At 40.5% G+C, this 12,769-nt stretch overlaps 1 protein-coding gene across 6 annotated transcripts in view; it reads left to right on the forward strand.

The window, feature by feature from the left end:
• Positions 1-12,769, forward strand: part of POGLUT1 (protein O-glucosyltransferase 1) — a 28,337-nt gene that overhangs the window by 1,392 nt on the left and 14,176 nt on the right. For 2 of the 6 annotated variants that reach the window (XR_011487201.1, XR_011487200.1), the window contains exons 1-5: positions 1,755-1,914; positions 3,275-3,365; positions 4,777-4,920; positions 9,232-9,367; positions 11,581-11,702. Coding sequence is in view for 4 of the 6 variants with exons in the window: in XM_020891748.2 (XP_020747407.1) it covers positions 1,830-1,914; positions 3,275-3,365; positions 4,777-4,920; positions 9,232-9,367; positions 11,581-11,702 (578 nt within the window). In the remaining 2 variants the exon portion in view is untranslated. Of the gene's footprint in view, positions 1-1,754; positions 1,915-3,274; positions 3,366-3,820; positions 3,865-4,776; positions 4,921-9,231; positions 9,368-11,580; positions 11,703-12,769 lie in introns of those variants that run through there. The other 4 variants (XM_070466010.1, XM_070466011.1, XM_020891748.2 and 1 more) reach the window with 4 other exon arrangements.

Genomic DNA, 12,769 nt, shown 5'->3' on the forward strand with positions numbered 1-12,769 from the left:
GTAAAGCTGTACAGCCAGATTATGGTGAGCATGAAATGACTTTGAAGACACAATGAGCTTGAACATGGAGGGTCTTTTATTAAACTATAGTGTTTGCGTTTCAAATTAATGAGCGTGGCAAAGGCCTAGAAATCTGTGTTTTTTTTTTTTAAACTGTGGTTTTCTTAATTCCCAGGAGAATTCTAGCACTCATTCACATATAGCAACCACTGGAAATAAAATCTTACCAGTTAAGGAAATGAAACAAGTAATATTTAAATTCATGTGTACCTTATTCCTCCTGTATAGAGGGCTCACTTACTCTCGATCTCTCACTTCAAATATAAACATTGTAAAGTTGCAGAAAATATGATTTATTTTCATTTCAAAGACCTTATAGAATGAAGTGATTTCCATCATCACAGAAAACTGTAATTGTGGAAACTAAGCTACTTTATTAGAGTTTCTATAATTGTTCTCCACTATATTCATTTTAAACTAACTTTGAAGGGAAGGATATTTGTTTTCCAGTGTATTCACTTGAAACTAACTTTGAAGGGAAGGTTATTGTGTTCATCCATGTAGTACCTTGCTTGGTGGGCTTTTGATTAATTATTCACTTTGAAGTGTTGCACACCTTCCTGGAAGTAGAAGAAACTGACTCGTTTTCATTTAGATTCCTAAAGGCTTGTAAGATACAGTATTAAGGATTCATTTTCTCCTCTTCCCCACTCACCCAAAATGAGTTACATAGCCATTCCTAACTAATCCCAACATTATTTTATCTTTCACCATTCCTCAACGTACATCCTAAATGCTTCACTACCATCAACCCAGATTCTACTCCCACCTGCAAATTATGGCCTCCCCCCTTTAAGCATCTCTAGCACAATATTCATGAACTGCAACATCACCTTTTCCTCAGCCTGGAATATAATATACCCTTCCTGCCTCTTTCTACAGATTTCCATAGTGATCTTTCCCTCCACTGAAACCAGTAGCATTTAGTTATTGCCTTAAATTGTAAATAAGCTCCCAGGAAGAATATTTTTCTCCCTACTAGATCTAAATTCCTTCAGGACACAGATCTCATCTTGTTTTTCCACAGAGCCTAGGGTGTCACCGTGCACATTTTACACAATGGATACATACTTGGAACTGTATGATCACTGTATATGCCTACACTTTACAGTATAATGTTGTCCTCTGTTTTTTTCTTGCCCCCCCCCCCCCGTCACCCCGACTGTTATAAATTGCTATTACAAAGAGACGTGTGCTATATACTATTTGCAATCATTTGAGGTCTAACAGTACTGTAGACATTCAAGTGCTCAAATCTATACTATTTAGTAAAAAAAAAAAAAAAAAAGAAGAAGCAGTTTGAGGCCATGGAAAGAACTGCTAGCCCAGGTTGTGCCACTAACTAAATCTTTGGGCGAAAAAAATGTGGTTTTTTTGGCTTTCAGGTTTTTGGCTGCGGAGAAGAAGATGTTTTCAAGATGTTATAGAATGTAAAGAACAAATATGAGATATTTTTCCCCGGGGTGCCATTTATTCATTCTCTCCTGGGATTCGATTTTATCTGAGAGATGCATATATATGTATATATAAAGAGCGCGAGTTCAGCTCTAAACAAACGAGCAGGTCAGCGGCTGACTGCCTGCACCGCCTTCCCAGAGAAGCTGCGCGGCTTGCCAGGCTCGGGACCAGGGCCGGGAGGCCGAGCGGCGCTCCGCCGTCACTGCGCTGGGCGGCCCTCCGCCCACGTGGTGCGGCTCCTCGGCCATCTTTGTGCGGGGCTCCGCTTCCGTCCGCGCAGCAGCTGGGAGTCCGCAGTTGGGCGGCAGGCGATGGAGCTGGGGGCGCCCTCCCAGCTTTGGTTGTGGCTGCTGTTGCTACTCCTGCCCCCGGTGCCGGGCCGCGAGAAGGAGTCAGGTGCGCTCCGGAGAGGGCCGGGCCCACCGCTGGGGCTCGGGGTCTGGCCGCCTTCCGGGGCGCCCTTCCGCGCCCTTCGCTCTCCCGTGCTACCGGCGCCCCTCTCTCGCTGTGGCCGCTGCCGCGCAGAGCTGGGCAGCCGGCACGGCGGCTCTTCGAAGCAGAGAGTGCCTCTGGGTGTCTGGCGCTGCTTCTCCTGCCCAGAACCCTGGAGAGTAACCCATCCTCCAGAATTCGGAGCGATAGTGGGTAGGGGAGGGCATGCCCACAGCGGGTATGGCCCACGCTTGGCTACCCTGCACCTCCCTAGGACACACTGGGGGATAATTCGTGTGTGTGTGTGTGTGTGAGTGTGAGTGAGAGAGAGAGAGAGGAGATGAAAGGAGGGTTAATGCCTGTGGCCTTTAACCGATCCTCTTTATAGGGGGTGTGTGTGTGTGTGTGTGTGTGTGTGTGAGTGAGAGAGAGAGAGAGGAGATGAAAGGAGGGTTAATGCCTGTGGCCTTTAACCGATCCTCTTTATAGGGTGTGTGTGTGTGTGTGTGTGTGTGTGTGTGAGAGAGAGAGAGAAGAGATGAAAGGAGGGTTAATGCCTGTGGCTTTTAACCGATTCTCTTTATAGGGTGTGTGTGTGTGTGTGTGTGTGTGTGTGTGTGTGTGTGTGTGTGTGTGTGAAAGGAGGGTTAAAGCCTGTGGCTTTTAACCGATCCTCTTTATAGGGGGTGTGTGTGTGTGTGTGTGTGTGTGTGTGAAAGGAGGGTTAAAGCCTGTGGCTTTTAACCGATCCTCTTTATAGGGGGTGTGTGTGTGTGTGTGTGTGTGTGTGAGTGAAGAGATGAAAGGAGGGTTAATGCCTGTGGCTTTTAACTGATCCTTTTTATAGGGTGTGTGTGTGTGTGTGTGTGTGTGTGTGTGTGTGTGTGAAGAGATGAAAGGAGGGTTAATGCCTGTGGCTTTTAACCTATCCCTTTTATAGGGTATGTGTGTGTGTGTGAAGAGATGAAAGGAGGGTTAATGCCTGTGGCTTTTAATCGATCCTCTTTATAGGGCTCAGTTTAATTAGTAAAAACTGAGAATCTGTGTGACCAGTTTATCCATAACCTTCTGAGTGCCAGGCATTAAACTTGGAAAATTTCCCCTTTCTTGGATGTCTGGGAGCCAGAGTAGAGGAGCAGACTTGACCTGAGTGCTGGAGAGCTGTAGAATGTATCCTTCCTGGCTGTCCATTTCCACCAGTGGGGACGAAAAGGGGGGTGTCTAACAAAAGTTTTGGCTTTCTGTGGATTCTACTTACCTGCTGCTAGTGAATAAGAATACTCAGGAGTGTTTTATTAACCTTCATTTTCTTCTCTTTTTGAAGGTTCAAAATGGAAAGTATTTAATGACCAAATTAACAGGGCTTTGGAGAATTATGAACCATGTTCAAGTTCAAACTGCAGCTGTTACCATGGGTGAGTTCTTTTCTTTCACCCATCTTTAAGAATTTAGATCTTGTCAGGAGGAAGTCCCCTAAAATCCCCAAGAGACCTTGGTTGCAGTGGTCACAGAGCAGACAGGATCCCTGAGGTGGTTTTCTGATTTCTGGGGAATAAAAATACCCTGGGATAGTAGAGGCCCAGGTGGTCTCAGCATTGCCTGTTAATTCCCTGTAGGAATGTACTTGCTTGCATTCCCCACTGGACTGAAAGCTTCTTGAGGTCAAAGCATATGTCTTACATTCGCTGTTGTATTCCTGGTGCTGACTCTCAGTAAGTGAAAGTTGCTCAGTCGTGTCTGACTCTTTGCAACCGCATAAACTATACAGTCCATGGAATTCTTTAGGCCAGAATACTGGAGTGGGTAGCCTTTCTCTTCTCCAGGGGATCTTCCCAACCCAGGGATCAAACCTAGGTCTCCCGCATTGCAGGTGGATTCTTTACTAGCTGAGCCACAAGGGAAGCCCTACTCTCAGTAAGTACTCTGTAAATTTTGTTGAAGGAATGAACATATTTTTAAATGAATCAAATTATGTTTCCTGTTGGTTATCTTTTAATGTATGCAAATTAAGTCTAGAGTATGATGGTAGAAAGATTACTTTGAAATCAGCCTTATATTCTAGTGCCAAATTCAGGTCTCAGATCCAAGTCACTTCTCTAGATATCAGATTCCTTATCAGTTAAATGGCAGTCCTTTAACTCCTCATTATGTTTGTTATTTTATAATTCCTCGAAAAATTCATCTGATGCATGTGATACTTACTGAAAACTTGGTTTGTATCAAGCCTTAAAAGGGATGCTGCTGCTGCTGCTAAGTCACTTCAGTTGTGTCTGACTGTGTGCGACCCCATAGACGGAAGCCCACCAGGTTCCTCCGTCCATGGGATTTCCAGGCAAGAGTACTGGAGTGGGGTGCCATTGCCTTCTCCGTAAAAGGGATACAAAATAGTGTAATTCCTAGTTACTTCTGTCAGTCACACATATTGCTAGAGTATGTGGGGGTGGTAGGGGCCGAACAGGCTAGAACATAAGACTTGGTTTCAAGCTGTAAGGCATAAACTGTGCCTTCTGTGGGGTTCAGAGACTGGGAGGACACAGGTGTGACACGAGTATTGAGGAGGAATATGCAGCAGGCAAGGGAGGGGCAGTCCAGGTAGAGGGAGGGGAAGAGATGCTCGATACTGGCTTGCTTTTTCCTTTTTTTTGCTTTGTTGTTATTTTAAGTTACCTGTGGTGCTTCTGGGAAAGAGGTTGCTCTTCCTGCTCCCTCTTCTTTCCCAAAGCTTACTGTGCTCTCTAATACTAAGCCCAGACCTACAGATAGGAAGTGGTAGGATGGTACCCCTCTCTTGGCCTGCTTTCCTTGATGATTCCTCTTCTTTTCCAGTGTCATAGAAGAGGATCTAACTCCTTTCCGAGGAGGTATCTCCAGGAAGATGATGGCAGAGGTAGTCAGACGGAAGCTAGGGACCCACTATCAGATCATTAAGAACAGATTATACCGAGAAAGTGACTGCATGTTCCCCTCAAGGTAAGAGCTATAAAGTACATATATTTTCTGACCTTATTGCTTACTTAATACTAATCCACCTGCAATGCAGAAGACCTGGGTTCAATCCTGAGGTTGGGACTGTCCCCTGGAGAAGGAAATGGCAACCCTCTCCAGTATTCTTGCTTGGAGAATTTCATGGACAGAGGAGCCTGGTGAGCTTCAGTCCATGGGGTCACAAGAGTCAGACACGGCTGAGCAACTGACACTTATATAGAGTCCAATTAAAGGGGCTTACAAGTAAACCCTCATGTTTCAGGACCCCACAATAGTGACATCTGTCTCCTCTCTCTTTGTAAGGCTGGGGCACGTCACTGGTTGTCCTGGATGTGGCTCTGCCCCTTCTCCAGCTGCAGGACACAGGCTAATGTTAACTAGTGTGAGTGAGCTGGGTTGAAGGAGAAGCGATGACTGATTGTCAGGGGACAGCTATTGTTCTAGATGACAACTATTCAAAGAAAGGTGGCAGAAAGGCAAGAGAAATAACCAGGGCTGCAGATTACACAGGCCATACTAGGCAGGACTTTAGCTGTGAGAGCTGAAGTTCCTTATCAGTGGGCTAAAGGCTGATGGGGAGGGTCATAGACTGAGGCTGGAAATTGCCCTTAGACAGCATTATTTACAACAAATAGTAAACCTTCCTCGTTCCAGCCTTTTTTTTTTTTTTTTTGGCTCAGCCGCCTGGCTTGTGGGATCTTAGTTTCCCAAATAGGGATTGAAGTGAGAGCTCAGAGTACTAACCATTGGACCACCAGGGAATTCCCAGGAGTTCTTTTAAAAAAAAAAAAAATATCCTCAAAGCTTTATAAAATTGCAAAGTACAAAACCCAGAAGGCAGAGTATTCCCTTACTAAGATCTTTTTTTCTAAATGACATATGTCATTACAAGTAAAATAAATGAGCAGTATTGTAAAAAAACATGCATCTATTTGGTCACAAGGATTTATATTTTGTCATAATAACTTCATTACAAATTAGTATATTTTCACTGTCAAAAATACATAAAAACAACAACAGAAAAATATAAAGATCATTTAATATCCCATATTCCGAGGTAATCACAAGTTTGGTTTTCAAGTGTCAGGGGCAAGTAAGGTGATAGTGGGGAAAATCATTGAGATATTTTAAATAGACATTTGTTTCATTACTTGGAGCAATAGAGACTTTAACTACAAATTATGAGTATAGAGGAATTTGTGATTTCTACAAATGAGAAAGAAAATATCAATATAGGTCTTTTTGGACTTTAAAAGGTTTTCCAGTGTTTGATAGTTAGCTGAACAATCTCCAGATCAAATTAAATTGTGCTCTTGAAGTTTCTGCAAGCCACATAGCTCTTATTCCTGACCCCAGAGCATTGTGGTCAGAATCTTGAGCTCTTAGAAATATTCTTAAGAGAGGATGGGACCTTTCATTGGCAGTAAAATAGTCTAGAGTTCTAATACATTGAAAGTTCCCTACCCCAACTACATACACAGCTAAAGAATTGAGAGTTAAATAAAAGAGAAACAAAACAAAATATTTAGAACCAGCATCTTTAATGAAATGGACACAGTTGTATAATATCTCAGACTCTTATCTGGCCAAAAGTAGTATCTTTCTAGGTCTAGATACTTTTAACTCACCCAGTTTGAGAAATATCAGTGACATTTAAAGTATTCAGTTCTGAACAGAAGAACATGTAAATTCAGCATTTCAAGGATGAGCTGAAAGATTTTGCTAAGGAACTGGAGCACCATTTAATTAACCTTGGAGATATATCATTTCAAAGATAGGGAATAACTATTTTTTTAAATAATAGTTTTAGTGAAGTATGGTTGGCATAAATTGCACATATCTAAAAAGTGTACAATTTGATACATATATCAAAATATGTATGTCATATATATATATTTGTAGCCAATATAATGAACCTATCTATCACTACAAAAATTACCTTGTGCCCCTTTGTGGCCCTTCTTTCTCCTTTTCCCTGTCATGCCTTCCTCCTGTCTTATCCCGGTCCTCAGGTATCCACTGATTTGCTCTCTTTCATTATAGATTATTTCCTTGAGTTTTATATAAATAGAATCATGCAGTATGTGAGAGTGCTATTTTAAAAACCGATGTGAAAGAAAATAACATGTTTGAGCTGTTAATATGTAAATGTACTATAGTAATACATTTTTTTAAACTTTGTAACTGGTAATTTTTTTTAACATAAAAGGAGTAATTATACGCACATGGTAAAATATTTAGTTAACTCAAAAGTGTATACAGTGATGCCCTCCACCATTCCACTAGTCCCTGAGTCTTCCTCTCAAGAGACAACTACACTTGCGGATTTATTGTATATCCTGCCAGAAATAATCTGCATATTCAATTGTCTAGATTCATCAGCAAACCAGAATATGCTGTATCTTCTGTTCTACAACTTACCTTTCCTTTCCACGTATCAATAGATTTTGAAGTTGATCCATAGGAGTAACACATGGAAAGCTGTTTCATAGCAGCATAAAAAACCCATTTTATGGATTTCTTTATTCAGTCCTATATCAATGGATGCTTAATTATTTCCCATCTCTCCCCTTTAATTTTTGACTAATGGAAACAATGCTGCAGTGAACATTCTTGAACTTAGACTTTTGAACACTCATGCTAAGTCACTTCAGTCATGTCTGACTCTTTGTGACTCCATGGACTATAGCTTACCAGGCTCCTCTGTCCATGGGATTCTTCAAGCAAGAATACTGGAGTGGGTTGCTATTTCCTCCTCCAGGGGATCATCCCGACCCAGGGATCAAACCCGCATCTCTTGGGTCTCCTGCATTGGCAGGCGGATTCTTTATCACTAGCCCCACCTGGGAAGCCCCTTTGTACATATATCTACAGTATAAAAGTAAAATTAACTAGGCAAATAAAGTGTTTTTAAGTCTCAATAAATAGAAGCAGATTGTCCTCTAAATAGGTTGTGTTTACACATTCACCACCCTCCTATCACATGCTCAGAATAGACCTCACACACTCGGTAACACTATGTATTATCAGGCTCTTTTGATCTTTGACAATCTGATTGGTAGAAACTAGCATGTAGCTTCACTAGACTTTTTCTTTTGTCATGTTGATACTTTTTTGTTGAAATATATTTAACATATAACTTGTAAATTTAAGATGTATAACATGTTAATCTGATAAGTTTATTTTAATATGATTTCTATTGCGGCAACAATTAGCACCTCTATATCATGTTACATAATTATTTTCTTTTTTAGTAGTGGAAATGATTAAATTCTAGTCTCTTATGTTTGATAATTATAATACCATTTTGTTATCTATATTCACTTCACTGTGCATTAGATCCCTATGGCTTATTTATTGCTTCTTTTAAGTTTGTTCCCTTAAACAACATCTGTCCTAGCCCCTCCTTCCCCAGCCTCTGATAAGCACCATTTTATTCTCTGTTTTTATAATTTTGGCTTTGGGGGCATTTATTTGTTAGTAGTACAGTTGACCATCTTTTTTGTATGTTTATGAATGATTGCTATTTAGTTATCACCCTATATATTGATATTTAGTTATCACCCTGTATATATATCAGTCATTATCATGCTGCCAGAAAATTTTGGTCAGACCTTGGAATGTTGCTACCAGTACTGTGCTGGTCTGGACCTCAAGGGTGGGGCAGGAAAGTTAGCTCTGGGTGTATACTTACTTTCCTTCCAGAAATCCTTTTAGAAAATCTGTTCTGAAAGCTATGTTACAATCTTTGTGATTATGTACCTGGCACTTTTTCTGGCTTGCAAAGCTGCTTTTGAGAATGTTCTGTATTTAGGTTGAAGGTAATGAAAGGTTCTTTATCCTTCCTCATAAACTATGAGACTTAGTTATGGTGGAAATAAAAATAATGTCTTTATGAGACGCAAAGCCCAAGGGATACAATTAGAAAATCAGCTTTTCCAGTTCCTATCAAAATTTACATCTTGCTTACTAATTAAACTATTCCATGTAGGAGAAATAAATGCAGGAAATGAAAAGAGGGGAGGAAGTGGTGGGAGTAGCAATAACATTCCGATCAAACTTAGAATGATCTAGTTGGAGAATTTTATTATTCTAAGCTGGAGAAGCTTAGCCAGAAAAGATAACTTGCACCACATGAAAGAGTGGAGTAGTCCTTTCAGAAGCGTTGCTGTCAGGACACTTTGCAGGCCAGTGATCTGAATGCTGGCTTGTCTTACCTTGGAAGTGTCAGTGGGACCCTGCCTTGTCTGAGAGCAGGCACTGCTCTAGTGAAGTTGTGGTATTTCTGGTTGACAGGTGTAGTGGTGTTGAACACTTTATTTTGGAAGTTATTGGGCGCCTCCCTGACATGGAGATGGTGATCAATGTGCGAGATTATCCTCAGGTTCCTAAATGGATGGAGCCTGCCATTCCAATCTTCTCCTTCAGTAAGGTAAGTACAGGAAGGGCTGTCTGAGGGGATGGAGGGTGGTCTTCTAGGGCATAAGCAGGAGATGACTGAATGTGGCAGAGTCTGATGGGTAATGGTAAGGATGAGGCCTGAGGTCCCAAAGCGGGTCTGTGTCCCTGTTAGCTTCATAGTCATTGAATGATAAGACTGAGGAGATGGAGGTGAGGACCTGTAAGTGATGAGTATGATTGCTTGGGATCTTAGCTAGGGCTCAGTGTTTTGGGTGAGGAATGAGAGAGGCTGAGGAACCTGTAATACATTGGAGGTGGGGTTCAGAGAACCTACAGAGTATGGGAGAGAGTGACCCAGGAAAGCTCACGGACTTTCGACAAAAATATTTGTTGAGCTCCTATGATGTATGTATCAGCCATGCCATTGGGTATTGTCTGTCTGGCCACTATATCCCAGGGTCCTCACCAGGCTAATGGGCAGACTAAAGATGCTCAAATAACCACACAGTTTGCACCCAAACAGTGCATTGAGGGGATAGGCCTAAGATACCAGTATGAGAGGGTGATCTTTGAGTCTGGTTACAGAGAGATAGGAGTACTAGGACATGCTTATGGGCTTGGAGAATATGGCACAGTTAATATCTTAGTGCTTAGGTTCTTGCAAATGATGTATTAGCAGGAATGGGCCTTCATTCCCTAGAGACTAAATATGAAAGCACTTGGGGGCAGGGATGGGGGAGGCTAGAAGAGAGTGGATGGAAAATTCTATGGGAGAAGAGTAGGTTTGGGAAAACCCTCTGGACTTTAAGAAAAGGAACTCTGTTTCTGATTTGGTGTCTCCTAAGCAGAGGGACTTTTTATCCCCACTTTTTCTTTATCAGAGTTTACTTTCTCTCTAGATTTGTTTATTTCCTGTGTTGCAAGTGGGCTGAGGCCACACTGTGTTGCATTTCCCATGGTTTAGCCTCATTTCTCAAAAGTGCTTGGTCCCGTTATTTGTCATGAAGCCCTCTCAGAAGAACAGATAGAGGCTCCCATGTAAGTCAGTAAGGATTTCTGTTTATTATTTATCTGGTTTTTTCTGTGGATAATGAAGTATGATCATCAGTATACTAATTTTCCTTTCATCTTTAATTCCTTCCCCCCCGCCCCTTCTTTTTAAACCAATGACTCCTAGCTTGCCAGGGAGGGATTTTAGTCTGTCAGCTTTATAATAATTATGCAGTTTCTTTTGAGCAGCTGTTATGCCTGAGGTGCTTGATGAATCACATACCATTTTTTTAATATTTGAAAGAAGGCAAACAGCATATTGCATATGCAATTCCACCGGAAGACTGTAGATTTAGAGGCTTATCAGTGGCCCGAATTTTAACAGAAGTAACCATATAAAGGTTTCAAACGTTTGAAACCATGTAAAGGTTTCAAATGATTTCAAATTTGCTTCAAAAGGTGTGGGATAATACCCCTACCCCCTTTCTGCCCATCATTACTTTTGACCCTGATCAAAAAAAAAAAAAAAAAAAACCAAAAAATAATTCAGAACTTATTGACCAACCAATATGAGCTAAGTGCCACAGTATTAGGTAACACTAACACTTATTGAGTATTTACTATGTGTCACTGTTCTAAGTTTTTTACATGTATTAACTCATTTAATATTTAAAACAAGCCTGTTAGATAGATACTATTATTGATATTATCATTTCTCTAGTTATAAAGATAAGGAAACTGAAGCATAGGAAGATTAAGTAACTTGCCTAGAGTTGGAAAGAGTTGAAGTCAGATAATCTTTCTCAAGAGCCCACACTCTTAACTATTGCATTGTATTTCCTAATTCTTGCTCTAAAAGACTTACCTAGGAAATAACTAAGAACTGGTAGGACCATATACACTCCAAGTACGATATCAGTTAAAAGATGAGAAAGCTGTGTGGTCATTCAGAATTGGATATATCGTTTCCTTAAACTAAAACCTCTAACAGTATATGTCTTCTAGAAAAACAGAACTTTTGGGAACTGGAAAAGTTGACATTTAGTGTGATTTCATATTCTGGGATTCAGTCAGCCCATGAATTTTAACCCATGACCATTTTTGCCTTTTAGCATCCAGAGTCTAGGCTTGGATATGTCTTTGACGGTATAACACAGGGGCAAGGCCTTTTCCAGATCCCATGATATGAGTGCAGTTTACTGCTTCTTCCTCTGCTCCAAGACATTTAAAATAACTTCTCTGTTTCTGTTGAAGACATCAGAGTACCATGATATCATGTATCCTGCTTGGACATTTTGGGAAGGAGGACCTGCTGTTTGGCCAATATATCCTACGGGTCTTGGACGGTGGGACCTCTTCAGGGAAGATCTGGTAAGGTAGGTCCTCTAGAGAGGTTTTATTTTTCCCTCTTTTTGGGTCACCTTGAAATAAACAGTTAAGTATAAACAATTATTTTCTCTAAAATGACTAACTTTTAAACTAAAAATAAAAGACAAAAAAAAACCACATTATAGCATAAGCAATTTTATATGTGTATAGAAGTATTTACATATCCATAGAAAAAGAGCAAAAGAACTTAACCTAAAATGTTAGCAGTGCTTCTGTGGGAGGGATTATAGAAGCCTCTTTTTTTCTTCTTTAAATTTTTCTATACTTTTAAGATTCTTTAAGAGTGAATTCCTTTTATAAATAGGAAAGAATAATTGATCATATTATGGGGAAGGATAGAAAATGACTTGGAAGAACATAAATGTACTTTACAATTAAGAGCTAAGTTCTTCGGGCAGGGATGCGGTGGGCATAAATGTTCCATAGGCATCTCAAGTTCAAGCTTATTCCAGACCCTCTCGAACTGAAGATTGAAACCTGCCTTGGCCTGTTGTCTGCATCCTGCCATCATTTCAGAGTTTAGATTATCTTGTTCATCAAGCTGTAGGTATTTCTTACCTAGCTGCATTTTACATTAATGATCCAAACAACTTGGGTACCTAATTAGTAAACTTCTAGAAATACAGTCTTTCTAGTTCTTCTCTCAGATGTAGAGAAAGCAATAATTTAGTTCAACTTAATTTTCATAAATATCTATCACCTGTATTAAGTGTGACTACATATTTAAATGAGATGAAGAGAACATCCCTTCTCTGGAGAAACATGTAGGGCTGTAGTCCTCTGTGTCAGCTAGAGCCACTGGTTAAATAAATTTTTTAAGATAATTTGGCCTCATATTTCATTGTTCTTGTCCAGCTCTTTCTTTCAGGGATGAGGGAATGCAAACTCAAGAGAGGTTAAGTGACTTTGATCAAGGAACCAATTTAGGCCTGAAATCCAGATTATCTTCTCCACTAGTTAATATTTCCTGTGTCCGCCAGACTGTGAGACTGACATTTCTTATTTAGCATTTCATTTTGAACATAATTTTGAGAGAGGGAAAAATAAAAATGTT

This window comes from Odocoileus virginianus, chromosome 4 (genome assembly GCF_023699985.2).
Source record: "Odocoileus virginianus isolate 20LAN1187 ecotype Illinois chromosome 4, Ovbor_1.2, whole genome shotgun sequence".
In the NCBI taxonomy this organism is placed as follows: Eukaryota; Metazoa; Chordata; class Mammalia; order Artiodactyla; family Cervidae; genus Odocoileus; species Odocoileus virginianus.